The sequence below is a fragment of the Phytophthora cinnamomi genome (assembly GCF_018691715.1).
Source record: "Phytophthora cinnamomi strain GKB4 chromosome Unknown Contig54, whole genome shotgun sequence".
Lineage (NCBI taxonomy): Eukaryota > Oomycota > Peronosporomycetes > Peronosporales > Peronosporaceae > Phytophthora > Phytophthora cinnamomi.
In genome coordinates this window covers 334,015-350,439 of record NW_027150987.1, presented here as the reverse complement: position 1 = coordinate 350,439, position 16,425 = coordinate 334,015, and the positions used below count along the sequence as shown (strand labels likewise).

The 16,425-nt window shown below is 54.3% G+C and overlaps 8 protein-coding genes across 8 annotated transcripts; 3 read left to right on the top strand and 5 right to left on the bottom strand.

Annotated features, from left to right (window-relative positions):
• Positions 1-40: 40 nt before the first annotated feature.
• IUM83_13412 (RNA polymerase II elongator associated protein) lies at positions 41-964 on the bottom strand (the record flags this gene model as incomplete). Its single annotated transcript, XM_067938085.1, has 2 exons — positions 41-729; positions 811-964. 2 exons carry the CDS (start codon positions 962-964, stop codon positions 41-43), a joined length of 843 nt encoding a protein of 280 aa, XP_067788389.1.
• A 2,988-nt stretch (positions 965-3,952) lies between these two features.
• On the top strand, positions 3,953-5,677 carry IUM83_13411 (Adenylate cyclase type 10; the record flags this gene model as incomplete). Its single annotated transcript, XM_067938084.1, has 1 exon — positions 3,953-5,677. The coding sequence occupies one exon, from the start codon at positions 3,953-3,955 to the stop codon at positions 5,675-5,677; it is 1,725 nt and encodes a 574-aa protein (XP_067788320.1).
• Positions 5,678-5,888: 211 nt separating this feature from the next.
• IUM83_13410 (uncharacterized protein) lies at positions 5,889-8,009 on the bottom strand (the record flags this gene model as incomplete). The annotated part of the gene is made up of 1 exon (XM_067938083.1): positions 5,889-8,009. The coding sequence occupies one exon, from the start codon at positions 8,007-8,009 to the stop codon at positions 5,889-5,891; it is 2,121 nt and encodes a 706-aa protein (XP_067788321.1).
• A 319-nt stretch (positions 8,010-8,328) lies between these two features.
• On the top strand, positions 8,329-10,867 carry IUM83_13409 (uncharacterized protein; the record flags this gene model as incomplete). The annotated part of the gene is made up of 7 exons (XM_067938082.1): positions 8,329-8,719; positions 8,792-8,883; positions 8,959-9,082; positions 9,156-9,268; positions 9,349-9,605; positions 9,669-10,275; positions 10,340-10,867. The coding sequence occupies 7 exons, from the start codon at positions 8,329-8,331 to the stop codon at positions 10,865-10,867; spliced, it is 2,112 nt and encodes a 703-aa protein (XP_067788266.1).
• A 901-nt stretch (positions 10,868-11,768) lies between these two features.
• IUM83_13408 (putative 3-oxo-5-alpha-steroid 4-dehydrogenase) lies at positions 11,769-12,683 on the bottom strand (the record flags this gene model as incomplete). Its single annotated transcript, XM_067938081.1, has 1 exon — positions 11,769-12,683. One exon carries the CDS (start codon positions 12,681-12,683, stop codon positions 11,769-11,771), a length of 915 nt encoding a protein of 304 aa, XP_067788221.1.
• Positions 12,684-12,843: 160 nt separating this feature from the next.
• On the bottom strand, positions 12,844-13,704 carry IUM83_13407 (uncharacterized protein; the record flags this gene model as incomplete). The annotated part of the gene is made up of 3 exons (XM_067938080.1): positions 12,844-13,065; positions 13,143-13,331; positions 13,396-13,704. 3 exons carry the CDS (start codon positions 13,702-13,704, stop codon positions 12,844-12,846), a joined length of 720 nt encoding a protein of 239 aa, XP_067788310.1.
• A 125-nt stretch (positions 13,705-13,829) lies between these two features.
• Positions 13,830-14,297, top strand: IUM83_13406 (uncharacterized protein; the record flags this gene model as incomplete). Its single annotated transcript, XM_067938079.1, has 2 exons — positions 13,830-13,979; positions 14,049-14,297. 2 exons carry the CDS (start codon positions 13,830-13,832, stop codon positions 14,295-14,297), a joined length of 399 nt encoding a protein of 132 aa, XP_067788309.1.
• A 54-nt stretch (positions 14,298-14,351) lies between these two features.
• On the bottom strand, positions 14,352-16,205 carry IUM83_13405 (Interferon-induced GTP-binding protein Mx; the record flags this gene model as incomplete). Its single annotated transcript, XM_067938078.1, has 1 exon — positions 14,352-16,205. One exon carries the CDS (start codon positions 16,203-16,205, stop codon positions 14,352-14,354), a length of 1,854 nt encoding a protein of 617 aa, XP_067788312.1.
• Positions 16,206-16,425: the final 220 nt, after the last annotated feature.

Sequence of the window (16,425 nt, the reverse complement as noted above, 5' to 3'; positions counted from 1 at the left end):
ATTCCAGTGAGTTTCCACTGCACCAATGCCGCTCTAATGCCTAAGCCTGTTGGTTCAGGTACTCGACGAAGAGGTCTCCAATCGCTGCAACAGCGCACGGCCGCAATCGCGTGATCTTGATGTACTGACGGCGGTGGCGCCGAGCTTCCGCCGTGGACAGCGGTCTGGTAAGTCTGAGTTCGTTGTTAACAGTATGCGGCGGAACACGCAGGCCGTCAGCCACTCCAGCATCCCGTTGATGCGCCAACAAAGCCTCCACCACAGCACTAGTGACCTCATCCAGCGCCTGCAGAAAACTCGTTTCCGCAGCAGGAGCCGCTTTCGTGGCGAGCCCCGCCTTCACCGTCTTCCCGAAGCGAACAGCTTCCGTGATGGCATCCAGCGGCACTCCTGTTCCGTCCGCACCAAAGTCCTCGGGCGTCAAGCGGAACAGCGGACTGTCCCATCGATTCTTCTCCACGGGGACCTCGAATCGAGCCGCCAGCTCCTCAAGCAGCTTTGGGTCAAACCGTTCCTCCCGCACTGCGTTACGCTGCAAAGCCACCTCCACCGGGGTGTCCACGTACACCACACAGTAGGTGGTGCTCTCGGCCTTGGCCTTGCAGAAGAGCTCGTAGCGCTCTCCTTTCGTGTAGTTGAGGGCGTCCAGCACCACGATCGTCTCGGCGTTCACCGCCTTCTCCACTGCAGCTTTCAATGCGCTGCGGGTGTTCTTCTCCTCCCTGCTGTCTGCAGCCAACTACTCATTAGCCTTTCGTGCCACGCAGGACAAGTCTCCCTCGACCACCCATTCCAGTCACGAAGTGTTACCGGCATAGCCCCGCGTTTTGTCCACATTGACGGCGGTGGTCGAAATGCACACAACCGCCCGCTGTGTTGATTGACCTCGAAGATGATCCACCACCGCAGTGGCGACCGTGGTCTTGCCAGCCGCAGGAATCCCACACACCACGACCAGCGGCATGATGAAAAGCGCACTTAGATGGTGTAGCCATCTGGCCACTGTAATGTAGCCATGTTTCAGCATTGGTGAAGCCATCGAGCAAGTTGAAGTGAACTTGCAACCGTTCCTGGTGATCTCAGTTCCATTAGATTTTCCGTGACGTTTCTCGCGCTCAAAGTAGGACAAGCGATGGCCGTAATTTTAGCTTTATCGGCACCAGGTTCCGCCCTCAAAAAGCTTGGACTCGTTTGCGACTACTGTAGTGATCGTAATTGCCTGCAGTGCTAGCATTTGCTGCCTTTGGAACCGGCAGGTGACATGCCGACCTCCTCAGGTAGCGAGCTCACCGTCCTGCTGCGTCATGTCCCCAAGATCGTGGTCTCCCGCTTCCTGAACCAGCCCGAGCGGCCTCGAGGACCCGAGAGCTGCTCGTTCTTGGCCACAGTGGCGCTCTTCGACATCTCGGGGTTCTCTTCTCTCGGCAGCAGACTCAGTGAGGACGAACGACGGCAAAGCAGGGATCCGCACAACAGCAACAGCAGTAACAATAATTCTGGTTCAGCTGCATCTCCCAGTACTAGTCCCTCGTCTCCGTCAGCGGTGACGTTAGGCCCAGCAGTTAACAAACAACCTCTAACCAGTGCCGCACGCAGTAGCAGCGTCATAAAGGTGCAAAAAGTGTCCAAGTCTCGCATTCCTACTGCCGCGAACATCTTCAGCTCCGGTTATCGAGAGCTGTCAAGACGAGAACACTCGTCCCGACGAGAACTATCTTCAAAACGAGAGTCGTCAGCGAAAAACGACGATGAAGCTAGTTTGGAAGGTGACGGTGATGAATCCAGTCCAAGTGATAAGATGCGGCAGCGGCGACAAAGCAGCGCTCAGTTCTCGTCTCCTTCCAGCATGAGTTTCGTCCACGGCCCTAAAACTTCGACTGCGACGCAAGGAATCGCCGTGGAGACGCTCACTACCGCGCTGAATCAAAGTCTGAAGCCGGTAATCGACGTGATTCTCAAACATGGAGGCGATATTATCAAGTTTGCAGGCGATGCGCTCATTGTCATGTGGGAGACGGAGGCGTCGCGAGGGAAAGTAACTCCAGCTGGAGAACTGGTATATCGCGCTGCTTGCTGTGCGTTAGAGGCCTTGCACGCACTGGAGGCAGCGGTCGGTGAACACGACAGCGAACCTTCTCATTTGAAGCTGCTTGGAATGCACGTGGGCATTGGCGTCAGCGAGATGACGGGGAATCACGTTGGTGGGGTACTCAACCGGTGGGAATTTTATCTGAGTGGTGACGCCAATCGACAAATGAGCTTTGCGGAGGAGAACGCTAAGAAAGGTCAGCTAGCGCTTTCGCCTGAGGCGTTCAATGCTTTAGAGACACGGTTTGGCACTTTACCTGAGCTGGACATTGTGTGTCATGTAAGTGGAAACTATCTCGTGCTTGAAGCTCCAAGAGACTCACCAGCACCTGTAGCGCATCGAACAAGTGCTACATTCCCACCGCTTGAACCGACCTCCGATTTGATCGTTTTTCTTCGGTGCTACGTGCCTGGGGCAATTGTATCACACCTGCAAAAAGGTCTCACCCTCAGTCCGTGTCGTCTGAATGTCACTGTCGCGTTCGTAAAACTTGAAGGAGTTATTGAGATTAAGGACAAGCAGAAACAGCTTCAAACTATTCACCAGAACCTGTGCACTATTCAAGAATGCGCGTACAAAGCACAGGGTATGTTGCGTCAGTTCGTTATCGACGACAAAGGAGCAATCGCCATCGTAGTGATTGGCCTCCCCCCATTTTTTCACGAAAATAATGGTAAGAAACTATCTCAAAAAAGTGTCATTGCCTATTGATACCTAACAGTACGTTCGTTTACTAGGTTTTCGGGGTATTAAGTTTGCGTCTTACGTTCTGGAAAGTGGTGTTAGGGCATCTATCGGGTACGCCTGGTGTGATTTAGTTGTCAGACAGTGTGTATTATCTGACAGATACGTTTTCAACTCTCGAACAGAGTGACAACAGGCTCTGTGTTTTGTGGATCTGTAGGTAGCAGCGCTCGTGCGGAGTATGCCGTTGTTGGTGACTCTATTAACCTGGCTGCACGGTTGATGGCAGCAGCGCCTGTGGGAGAAATTTACTGCGACGATCGCACACGCAAAGACACTAAAGACTCCATACATTTTCGTGATGCGATTGAAATGATAGTGAAAGGGAAGACTGAGCCGATCCAGGTATTTCCTGTCCAACAATATTCTCATGCGACCGAAGTGTTCGCCACGAATTTGTCAGACACCGCATATCCTGCACCGTACAGGTGTAGCAATATTCTGGATGCGGTGCCGCTCTTTGGTTCGGCCCCAAAGTCTCACAGCAGTGAATCTCACCGAGCGCTGGTCGTGTGCGGTGAAAGCGGCACAGGTAAAACTATGCTGATAAATCATGTTGTTCAGCGCCATTCATTGCGGTGCTTTAAGGGAATCGGAGATAGTATGGACATTGCTGTGGATTTTCACGCATGGCGCGGTATTGCTAAAGCTATGGCTGGTGTCATGGTGAAACTTTCACAAAACAAGGTTTCGCTACCGATCATCGATGTAACAGGGCTGAATCGTAATACTTCCAGCAGCGTTGGAGACTCCACAGGGCTTGAGGTAGTCCGAAGCAACAGCTTGACGGGGCATCGATCGAGCCAACACGGGCGAACTTCACGAACCAGCACATTAACAACTCATGATGAGAACAACAGTGACCCTAAAAGCGAAGCTGACCTTGATAGTAACTTTGTTCAGCGCATTGTTGACATTACCAAACCCGAACTATCATCACCGAATGGCCAGCGGGTTACAGTGCTCGACTACTTGTTAATCCATCAGCAAGTCACGAAAGAGACACTGAAAGCACTGCGCAACTGGTTCCCGTACGAAGATACTATTACAGCCCCGGCGGAATCTACTGCTGAAAAGGGAGAAGGAGTGTTGAAGTCCTTTCGACACGTCCTATTCTCCATGATCGCAGTGGTGAGCGCTGCGAAGCCTATTATGCTGGTGTTCGACGATGCTCAATGGATGGATAATCGGAGTTTGAGCCTGGTACTTAAAGTGCTCGAAGAATTGCCCAACGTATACTTCTTGCTCACTGTTCGTGGGATATCAAAGCACACGGCGAGCGCCAGATCATTACTGCTGGCTCTTGTTATGAGTCTGCCGAATGTTGACACGCGTCAGATGGACAGCTTCACGTACCAAGATACGAGTCTGTTTTTGTGTCAGCAATACCATATCACGATCATGGACACAGAAGTGCTGAACTTCGTGTTTGAAAGAACTGAAGGGAATCCAGGATCGCTAATCAAGCTGGTGAACTTCATGCTGGACGCAAAATACATCGCTATCGAGTCAAAGAGCAACAACTTCGTCATTCTCAAAGACTTGGATGAGATGGATGCTCTGGTGCCGCAGCATATTCGAGCTCGGGTGATGTCGATCGTCGATTCCCTCGATGCACTCGCGCAGACAGCACTAAGGTTGCTCAGCATAAATCCACAGCCAAGCGAAGAGAGGATGGTCAACGGCATCCTAACACTCTTGTCGACAACCTTTCAAGATGAAAACATGGGCGAGAATAGCGGTCTTGAGCTCAAAGCTCCACGGCCGACGTCGGAAGTCTCGTTACTTCGTCAAGTGCGCGACAGCCTCATCCCGTGCGAGAAAGCGCTTCTGACGATTGACCCGCACAACAAATTGTACTTCTTCAATACCGAAGAAATGCGTCTTGTGGTGTATGACACGATGCTGCCATCCCAGCGCAAAGTTCTTCACGGTTTGTACGCCGAGTGGCTCAGATATGCAGCCACTAAGGCTGGTCGAAACTCGCTTACTCCACCCTCCCTTGCGACGGTAGGCTCCATGTCTTCCGAAGCGAACTTGATGGCTACTGCAGAGAGTCCCAAAACTGCATCAACTATTCGCCCAATGCCGTACCAGCACTATGCTCTGCTTGGTTATCATCTTTCCCAGTCCGACAACCCGAAAGAGGCCCTAGAAGCGTATTATCTTGCCGCTGAAGGTGGTATGGAGGCGAAGGAGCTGGGATTTGCAGAGGAATGCATGCACACCTCGAACAAGATTCTGAATGCCCACCCCCGTATCAAAGACCTTAGCGAGTTGGATACAATTTTGCTGAAGAGCCGTATCGAGTTCATCCGCGGCACCATCGCAGTCGAGAACAACGACTTGAATCTGGCAAGCACCCACATGTCCTATGTTACCCGTTTCTTTAACCGCAAGGGCAGCATCCTGCGCCAATACTCGAATGATGTCCAGCGCGAAGGGCTTCCAAGGCGGCCTTCTGGCAACTTAACCAGCAGTCGTCGTACAAGTTTCCCAATGTCCACAATCGGTGACCCAGTTCCTTCAGCTCGAAAAGACTCGAAAGGTTTGGAGACCATTCAAGCTCGATGCATGCCGCGCTTATTTACTTTCAACAGCATCTTCCCGTCCGGTTTGCGATCAACAGGCCCACTGGGACGACAACGACTAAGAACAAAGCCTAAATCGAATCGTATCCAGGCCGAGCAAACGCTGGAAGCTCTGGACCAGATCAACTTCTATCGGCGGAAGGCGTCGGCTCTGATCAAGCAGATCAACTACACTAAGAAGAAGGAAGATGAAATGCATCGCCACATCCAAAGGTTTGCCCAGAGAAGCCTACAAACGAAAGACAAGCGATGACAAGTTTTGGATCTCTTTGAGGTCATGCGAAAACTTTAGTTGGTTCCGCTATCAAATGTATCGATGTAAATATGACGTACTTACAGCGGATCAAACACCAGCAAACTTGTTGTAATCCTGACAACTGCAACTTTAAATTCATCATTTGGTGTGGCGTATTGCTTCAAGTTGACCAAAACGGCGTTCTCGATAATAAAAGCCTATCTGTGGCTTAGCTCTCCAGTTGGAGCAGATCCATGATAGCGCCAATTTTGCTCTTGTACTCAAGGTGTCCGCTGATAATTTCCGACAGATCCACGTTCTCAACACCAGCAATATTGATAGGAGCGATTCCAGCAGAATTCAGTGCCCAACCCTGGTAGCGGTACATGATGCCCAGCATCCAATCCTTCTCTGAGTACCCGTTGATAAGCCTCCCAGAGACTACACGACGGGCGCTGGTCCAATCTTCTTGAGACAAGGGAACGGGGGAACCGAGCAGCACAGCGTTTTCCACAATACCGCACGCCTCATCCAGGGAATCACTCTTGGCCAACTCTTTCAGACAAGAGAAGATCAATCTGGCACCCATGCCATATCCGATCAACGTAACTGGACGCAGGCCCTGCTCACGCTGACGCAACGCATCAGCCAACAATTTGCCAGACGCGTCTGCAGCATTCATAGTAACTGTCCAGGCGTTATCGATGATATCAGCAAGTCGAAGAATGACCCGCGGAATCGCCACTGCAGCAAACAACGCTGCGAGAGCCGTGTACTTGACTAGCTCTGCCGTCGCGTATTGAGAAACTTGTTCGGCTGCAAAAGTGCGCATTGATTTACCAAAGCGCCGTAGCCCTGCTTCCTCCCACATCAGACAGTACTGGTCGCCCTGAGGGAAGCGGTCCTTCCATCGCCACGCACGCAGCGGTTCGTGCTTTGTTCCCAGTTCCCAAACTGAGCCGCCGCTGCCACTACTCGTTCTTGCGGTTGACGTGGTGCTAGAAATCGCGTTTGAGTCACTGTTCAAACTTGTAAAATCGCTGTATCGCGCATCTTGGTCCGCTATCGACATCCGCGACAGATCCGCAATCCCCAATGGGTCGTTCTCCGGGCTGCCTGCCTCGATGCCATATTTGCGGCGCAAGATGGCGAAGAATTCATCCTCCCGTCCTTTATACCGATCCATGACCTGGTCCACCTGCTCCACCTTCTCCGGGTTTCTCTGTCTGTAGAACGCGCGCAAGTACTCCCTGCTATCCCCCCACGCCCGTCGAAATCCCCTCCCAGGCGGGTCTTCGTCATCCAGCCACCCGGACACGCAGATGTACACGTTCATGCCGTCACCAGCTGACACAAGGTCAAAGCTAAAGTCATGCACGCCTCTCGTCCTGGTGTCTGCCTTCATCCCCATCACACCCGCCCCCGCCGTTCCAAACAGCACGGTCGTGGCCGTCACCCCCACCGTCGAGCCCACCGCGGCGCCAATAGTCACTCCTGCTCCCCCGAGCGCCGTCAAGCTGGCCGCAATGGCCGGAGCCGCCAGCCCCCCGGTGACAGCCAGCAGCGCTCCCCCCGTGACCGCCGCTGCGCCGATGGCGGCGTTGCGCTTCCAGTCGCCCCAGAGCTTGGGCTTGGCCGCCACCTTGTCCAGCGGCATGGCCGTGGCCTCGGCGAACAGCGTCTGGCCGATCTCGACCTCCTCCCGGGTCACGTCCCCCCAGTGCAGCTGCATGGCCAGCACCAGGCGGCGCAGCAGCGTGCGCGTGCGGGCGTCGTAGCCCACGCTCTTGACGGAGAACCAGAGCAGGCGCTTGACCACTTCGAGGCGGAAGTGCTCGGTGGTGAGCACCTCGGCCTCGAAGGGGGCGTCCCCACTAGTGTTATTATTATTAAGGGGTCCATGTCTGGCCTTGTGCGTGAGCCTCTTGGCCCAGCGCTTGAGGCCCCCGGCGGCTTCTCGGTCGGGCACGATGAGGGCCAGGAATGGGGCCGGGTCCAGCTCTTCTAGGGTGGCGCACGACGGCTCGTGCGCCTTTTGGGTCAGCTGCAGCGACCGGGAGGTCAGAATGGGCAAATAGGCCTCGGTTTGGGCGCTCGAGAGCCCCACGAAGTGCTCGATGAGCAGCCGCAGGAAGCCCTTGGACCACGTGAGCTCGGGCGAGCCGTCCGTCACGGCCGGCAGCAGGCAGGCGACCACGCCCGCCACGCCGCGCTTCTGCGACTCGGACAGGAAGTCCATGGAGAACTCGGAGGCCACGGACGCGGCGCGTGCGCGGCCCGCGGGCGAAGAGGCGGCCGGAGGCTCCTGCGAACTGGGCGACGGCCGGTGCCGGGCGAGCAGCTTCTTCATCGCCTTTTTCAGCTAGTCGTCAAGTGTTAAGTTCGAAGGACTTAAGTACGCACAAGTTGAGCGCGGATTGGCTATTAATGCGATATCTGATTCCACCAGCTGTTTTGTGAAAATGAAAAACAGACTGCTTTTTATAAGCCAAGGGAAATATTATCTGACATGTTATCCAATCGGAAAGATTTCCCCGCAAAAGTGAACATATGCCAACAAATGTTGTTCAAACATGTATGTTAACTTTCAAAACAAAAAACATTCTGTAAAAAGTACGGATCTAGGCAAGCGAAGACGTCTTGAAAGGGCGCAAGGAGCATCTGACAACATGGCGGACAAGGGGTTCCTGGTGGACGCGGTGGCGCAGTTCGTGCAGGGCAGCGAGTGGCGCGACGCCGTGACGCACTTCCTGGAGACGCACTACAAGCGGTTCCTGGCGGACCCGGAGGACGCCAAGCCGCAGGGGAAGGTGGCGGGCTACTCGCTGGAGCAGTTCGACTCGTTCATGGCCTTCAAGGACCGCGTGGAGCGGCTGCTGGAGAAGGTGGTGGGCGACCTGGGCTGCTCCGGACAGGACCTAGTGGACGCCATCCAGGACAACCTCCAGCACGAGTCGGCGCTGTCCACCGAGAAGCGCTTCTGCATCCAGACGCTGCTCACGTTCGACGACTTCGACGCCTTCTACTCGCGCATCAGCGAGTACGCGGCCGAGAAGCAAGGTGCAGTGGCCTGCTGCAGCTGGAGTGGACGGGTGACAGTGCTTTGGTTCATTGTTTTGGTGGATTTTTCAGCTGTCGGGTACGACACCACCGCCAGTGGGAAGGCTGAGGTCTCCGAGTGGGCGCTGCAGGAGGCGATCGCGAGGTCGATTCTCGAAGCCCACGTAAGCGGCTAGTAGGGACTTTGCACGGGTTTATTATACAGGATGGAAGGTTGATTCAGGATGGTGGTGTCGCAGGCAAGAGGGCAGCTCGATGAGACTGAGGCGAGCTGGCTTCCCTGGGCGGAAGCGTTCGTGCAAATGAGCCAGGCTGCTGCGCCGGCTGAAAGTGGTGTCGCTACAGAAGGGGAGTTTGATCAAGGTGCGGATACATGCAGATGACCTCAAGCTCGCAGATAGGCAAATTCATGGCTGTTATGTGTCTGTACTTACAGCAAAGGATTCGCCTGACGAAGCCAAAGCGGAAACAAAGGATACTGCAGAAGACGGCGAAGACGAGAAGGAGGACGGACGCATGCAAGAACTGGAGAAAACATTGATCCGAGAGGTACGTCGTGAGAGACGCTTGTTGATTGTTTCGAAGTTGAGAGCTAATATTTGCTTGGTGTCGTTACTTTCCACTGACAGAGGTTCAAGGTGGACCTGCTGGTCGCGCAGCGAATCGCGGATTCCAATGTTCAGATGAAGAAGCAAATGCTCAATCTTGCGGCTGAAGCTGTGGATCGAGACGAACTAGGCGACGACTTATCTACGCCCGAGCAAGCTGCCGAAGAAGAGCTGACGGGGCTCTTTACACACATCGAAACGATCGGCGAACGTCTAAAAGACGTGAAATCACGCTGCTTCAAATTCGAAAGTGTGACGCAGCAGCAAATGGACACCATGTAAGATTTCTGTTGTTATTCAGATCAGGGCAGGTTGGAGCGCTAATGGGTGACATGTTGCAGATATCTCTTTCTAAAGGAGAAGGTTCACTACAAGCAGGACCTCGTCGCCCAGGAGAGGGACATATCGGCGTTTATCTTCACGCAGATTCACGAGAAAGATGAAGCTCTCATCCCGCTGATGTTGGAGTGGCTGCTACTTGAATCGGAGCAGCTTCGAACGCAAAACCAGATCCAAGAACATCTCGCTGGGCCTCGTGATGAAGGCTACTGGGCGCAGGTGTGGGATGAAGCGTCCCAGGCATTCTATTACGTCAATTCGGTGTCGAAGGAGAGTGTTTGGGAGCCCCCTTCTGTCGGTTACTATGACATTAACAAAGAGTTCCAAGTTCCTGGTCTTGAGAGCGAAGTTGGAGCCTCTACTCTACCAACAGCAGATGCGTGGAGTGCTGTTAGCAATGAATCTACCCAAGAAGTTCCATACTCTGAGGCGGGTACGGCTGCCGAGTCAAAAGCGTGGGAAGAAGCGCCACCACAAGACGTATCAGGTGAAGCTGAAGTATATAGTGCGGAACCGCGCTCAGAAGACCAAGTCCCGACGCTGGATCAAGCGTCATCTCAGCTGGACGCTACTTTTGAGCTCAAAATTGGTCCGGACGCTACTGAAATGGTAAGCGACTTCTTGCTTGATTTTTTCTTCTCGAACTAACCTGCTTGTTCATATGCCTTCCTAGATCGAGATGGAAAGCGTTCTTGAGCGTATTTCGCGAGAGCACGAACAGGAGCGTAAGCGGTTGGAACTGGTTTTTGAATTGGAGAAGGCTCGACAGAAGGAGGAACTACGCAAACGCAAAGAGAAAAGGCGACGAGAGAAGCTGGCTAAGAAGCAAAGGCAGAAGGAAGAGGCATTCTGTGACGAAGAAGCTCCAAAGGAGGACGGAGAGGCTTCGGCCCAACCTTTGCCAGCACCTGTGACTTCACGAGTCGCAGAAGCAAAGCCTGACGATAAATCCCCCCTTAGTATCAATGTGCCAGGCCACGGTCGAGTCGACCTATCTCACCTTCTGAGCGATGCGCACGCTTCTCGTCATCGCCAGATGAAGGGAATCACCCCAGCTCACGAGCGCGCAATGCTCAACCCAGCAACACTGCGCTACCTCACGGAGCAAATGGCGATTAAGCAACCGGAGGTGCTAGGGCAGCAAGTAAGCCTACGCAAGGAGATCGTCTTAGATGACTTTGCAGATGAAAAGTATGCTTGAGATGAATTTTGCGACAGCGGATGACCCGAAGTTGGCGATGTCCGTCAAATAAACTCAAAACAAGGATTACCCATTGTTAGTCTTCTCAACTTGATAGTATCACTACGCCATATTACTTGAAGTATGTCGTAGTGCATTTGGGCCAAAAGTTGAGCTATACTAGTTAAGTGACAATGATCCTCAATTCAAAAACAAAAATTGAGCGTCCACTTTTCGGATTTTAGTATCAAGTTCGTCGCTCCAACTGGCAGTCAGGCTTCACCTGTACATGTAGTGAAGGTCCGAAACTTCGAACACGCTCACACCCCTCGATCGCGTTCATAATGTCAGGTCTAAGCTTTTGTATCTCAAGTCGATAACCATTTGACAGCTTCTCCAACCTCCTTGAGCGCTCGTACAGATCCAACTCGGAAAACGGCTTGCACTGGTGACTGGAAATTTAACTTGGTGCTGTCCGTCGACGATCCTTTCCAGTGCCGCACGATACTGTTGACTGGCATGAGTGCGCTTGCGAATGCTGTACAACTCGACAAGGTGGGCACCGAAATACTCCTAATCCTCATCAGTCGTGTCGTAAGCGTGTGATGAACTGGTACCTTTGTGTCGGCCTCCTCCCATCCTGGTTCCCCCGTACCATGCAGTCCGACGAACAAATAAACGTGAATTATTTCGTAGCACTGAGCACAGGGGAGCCAAAAAGCCCCACCGCTCCCCCATCAGCTCCTCCGACGACGGCATAGCAAAACGTTTGGGCAACAAGGAAGCATAATCGAGAATGGAGCTAAACTTTGACTCGTTGCTTTTTGGTGATCGGTTAAAAAGTCACAACAGCAGCTCACGGCGAAAAAACTACCTACCGACTCCTCCTTTCACGTGGGCATCATCCGCTCGCGCCTTCTCCTTACAAGATGAAGGGGACGATGGCTTTGCGGCGCAGCTTCTTGTAGTCGTCGCCGTAGGTCTTGAGGTACCCGCGGTGTTTCTTGAGCGCCCAGTCGGCCATCTGCAGGAAGCCCACCACCGTGAACACGTAGCTGGCGGCCACCTGCGTGAAGAGCGAGAAGCCGACCCAGCCCAGCACCTCGAACGTGTAGTTGGGGCACGACACGAGGGCAAAGAGCGGGCCCTTGGGGATGGGGCGCAGCTTGGAGCCCTCGGCCGGGCGCATGTTGCGCAGCTGCACGTGCACGCACAGGTTGAGGAGCTCGGAGGCTCCCATGAGCGCGAGGCCCGCCTGGACCTGCAGGTCCGACGTCGGGCCCGCGTACTGCGGGTGGCACAGCGGGTAGCCCACCACGGCGCCGAAGCTCCAGTAGTAGACGCAGTTCTTGAAGAGGTTGAAGAGCGGCATGGTGGGGCGGCTGAAGCGGTGCACGAAGAAGGTCTCGAACTCGCGCTTGAGGAAGTGCAGCGACCAGGCGCCCACGCCCAGCAGCGCCGTGCGGCTCAGCGGCTGCGCGGCGGCGTCCGCGCCGTAGATGAAGGCGGGGCGCAGCGCGTAGCCCAGCACGAAGAGCAGCGGGCCCAGGTACTCGGCCACGAACACGGTGCGGTAGCCGATCTGCGGGCCCAGGTCGCGGAACACGAGCGTGCAGCCGTCCTTGACGCCGTAGTCCACCAGCAGCTTGGCGTCGTCCGCCAGCGCCACGAGCGCGCCGTCCGCCTGCTGCAGCTTGAGGCTCTGGCGGAAGCGCGACACGCGTGCGTGCTGCTCGAAGGCCGCCTTGAGCTGCGCCACCGTGGGGGCCGAGCCCGCCACCTGCACGGAGCCGTAGTCCTTGGCGCGCTTGCCGGCCTTGATCACCTTGACCTGCATCGTCCTGATACTCTCTGGTACTTTTTGGGGAATGACGCGCAAGATCCGGCGAGTGACGTCGATTTTCTCATCTGTGGCTCCAAGCGAAAGGGTGCAATCTTTTGAGTATTTGGGGATGGGGGACTAGTTTTATGCGGGGGACTATTATCAGATGGCTACCTTACGGCGAGAGCTGCTTGCTGCCTGCTCTTTTCGTTTGCTTCTTCAGTTGGCGCAAGCTCTCGAGCTTGACCCGGTACTCCGCTTCGGCCTGCTTCTCCAGGTACTTTGCGAGGGCTTTATTGACCTCCATCGCTGCATCTCGGTCGGAGGTGCTGAGGCTGAGGTCCTTGCGGATGGTGTCGGTGTACGCGTTGACGCTTTCGGCGGCGTGCTTCTTCCTCTGCATAGCAGCAGACAAGCCATCACAATAAGGAGCCTTTGGGCCGTAGTTGGTGCAGGAAAGTAATGGAGGCATACCGCGTTGTAGTCGAGGACTTTACCACCGTGCTGGATGAGGAGCTTGGCCACGCTGAGCGACTTGACGTAGTGCATCGGCGAGCACGCGAACCGATCGCGAGTGGATGCGTCCGCGCCGTGACTAAGCAGAAGGAAAACAATGGGACGGAAATTGTTCGTCACCGCCAAGTGAAGCGGCGTGCAGCGGCCCTGCAACATGACATGTTAGTTGAAATGAGCTTCAACATCTGACCCCGAAGCTCCACACCCTCACCAGCATCGTCCGAAGCATCAAGTCTGCCTCCGTCTCCTGTAGCAAAAACTTAACGACCCCCATTTGTCCTCTCGCACAGGCTTCATGAAGCAGCGACCTCCCAGTCTTGGGGTTGCGCGCATTGATGGCAAAATTCGGGTCGTCCTGCATCAGCTGTGCCAATGCCTCCACGTCGCCCTCAACCACCAAATCTAGCGCTGAAGCTTCTGGCCGCGGATTCTCTTCTTCGCCAGCAACAACACTCTCTTCCTCCTTGTTTTCGCTCGGAAACGCGAGCAGGTCGTCCACCAAATCTGCATAGCCGTCCATGGAGTAAAATCCATTAACGTCGCTTCAACGTGCCCCCACACGTCACATATTCCACGTACAACACATAATGTAGTGTTTTACCTATGTACTGTACAAACCGAAACAAATTGTGGCCGTCGTCGACGATGTCCATGATGATGTTGGCTCGACGTCTTCAACAGCTCCGGAATGGGTCCAAACTCAATGCCGGAGCCATTCCCAACCTCCCAAGTGCTCGCAGTTTGTCTAGCGATAGTAGCACCGAGGATTGGAGCGACTTCAATAGCGTCATCAAGGTGAAAAACCGTTGGTCTCCGATAATTCAGAGGTGTACCACGACTGACTGGCGTTGAATGGATTTACAGGAGCTCCGGAACATTTCGAGGGAGAACGGACTGGAGGGAGCTATGCCAGACACGAAACTGCTGAAAGATTTAGGCTACGGGGCGCTGGTGATGGCGATCCGCAAGAAACACGGCGGGATGGTGGCTGTGGCGGCCAAAATGGGCACACGTAAGGATGACCACGTCTTCGACGTGCACAAGAAGACGAGTGCCCGCGCCAAGCGCCGCCAGCAACGACACGAGAGACTCAATAAGCACGACTTTTATTGAATACATCTGAGGCACAGAGCCTCGAGACAATTTACACAAAGCAACAACGCATGCTCACTGAGTCACGATCCACGAGCTGCCGTGGGTTATTCTGTTCTCGAGAACTTTTCGAACTCGCTTGTCGAGTACTGACACGTCGTTGTATAACACGAGGCGCTCGACGCGAAGAACGTCACCCTTAATCCATGCGCGCGCCAGAATTTTCGCAATCGCTTCTTGCTCGACGCTGCGGCTGGTACTAGATTGAAGGCCAGTGTCCTTGTCCTTCTTCAAACTGAAGACGGCGAAGCGCAACTCACCTTTCGGATATTTTGTCTGGAAAGTCTGTTGCATCTCGACGAGCCAAGACCGCTCGAATACGTAACCTCGTCGGCTCGAAAGCGAAATTGACAGTGGCATTTTTACCAACAGGTCTTGATTTGACGCTTTCGCAAGGTCATTCAGCACTCCCTGCACCACCTCGCCAAAATGCCCACCAAGCTCTCTAAATCGAACACTGCAAGCAGAAGTGTTGACATCAGTTGTCAGGAAGTCCAAGATCGCGTCTGCGGAACATCGAACGTCTTGGATGTCAATATGAGCGAGGTTTGGGGCGCGCCACAGAGCTGCTAGCCCACGATCCATGATAGTGCGACAAGTCCAGACACTGCTTCCTTTCCTGGCAGTGGTCGAGGAACCCAGCTCGCGGATTCTTAAAGAACGGAGCTGTGGGCAATTATCCGTCAGGCCCAGGAAGAAATCATCGTTGAACACGTCTGGGTCAATCATTTCGTCAATTTGCGGGTAGATCAACGCGTCACACGGTTGCAGACGGTGAAGAACGACGTCCAAATGCTCCAAGGCCGGACAGCCCGCAAGGAGTACATTCAAGCCACCTGTCGAATATTCATGTCGTCGGATACGGAACGGTGCGCGAGTGTTGTACGTCAACTGCAGCCGCGTCAGCAGCGGCTTTATAGTTTCTCCGAAAGGCAGAAAGAACTCATCAGAGAACGGCACCACAACCCAGCTGAACTCGCGCAGCGCAACGCACGACTTGCAGAACGTCTTCCAGACCTCACGCGAGACACATAAGCTCTCGTCACACGCGACCAACCTCGAACCTTCATGATACGATCGTTTCCAGCCATCCAGGTACTCCAGGTTCGGACACAACCTCTGCACCGTCGACAAGAACTCGTTCGACGTGCCTTCGCGATCAAACTCGCTCCTCGTCGGCACCGTCAGTTGTCTCAATCCCCCCGCAGTTTCGCTCCACCTCTCCAGCGCCGAATACAGTCTCCAGAACACAAAGTCCATATTATCCGCCACTGCATCTGCATACAGCCGGTCTTTCTTGGGCAGTATCAACGCCTCCAGACGCTTGCAGTACATCGACGCAGCGTCCAGCAAGTCCCCCATTGCTAGATGATGCAGCGGCACCCCGGTCAAGTCCAGCCGGCGCAAATTGGGGCATAATTTAAGGATGTGTCTCCACTCCACCCACTGGGAGAGCTCGGACGCTGCCGCTTCCGTTTGGTCGGGCGTCGGGGTCTGTCCCTGCGCGTCCAGGTCCCACCACAGAGCCCTCTTCTCGGCGGTGATGGCGATCCTCAAGTCCAGTAGTCGGTCACCCTTATTGCCACTAATTAACTGTTTAATTATCTGCTTTTCCTGCTCCTGCTCGTGGCCTGTAGTGAAGTTTAGCGTCAACACGCGCGTGGCTTCGTGTTCCGCGCAGAATTCCGCGACGATATCTCGCCACGAGCGGCATACGCACGCCAAACGCTGCAGATTCAGCGTGGACGGCTCGGTCAAGTGTGCGGCGAAGCGGGAGACGCTGCGGCCGCCCACGTCGTGCGGAATGAGCTCTGGCGCCGCCGCGAACGAGCAGATCTCGCGCTGCAGCGCTAATGGTAGCAGCTCCATGGCAATTATCTGCACGGGTTTGAATTTTAAAGAAAAGGGCCAATGGGTGGAGAGGAACACGCTGTTTATTATGATGATTTTTGCGGAAAACGTACATGGCTACATCGACTTTGACTTGGGATCTGCACTATGGTTGTTTTGGTTTACTTGTGTTGTGTCCTCTCTCCCTTGAACGCACAGTTTTTCTAGTTGATTTACTCCGTGTTGTTGGATTGACAAG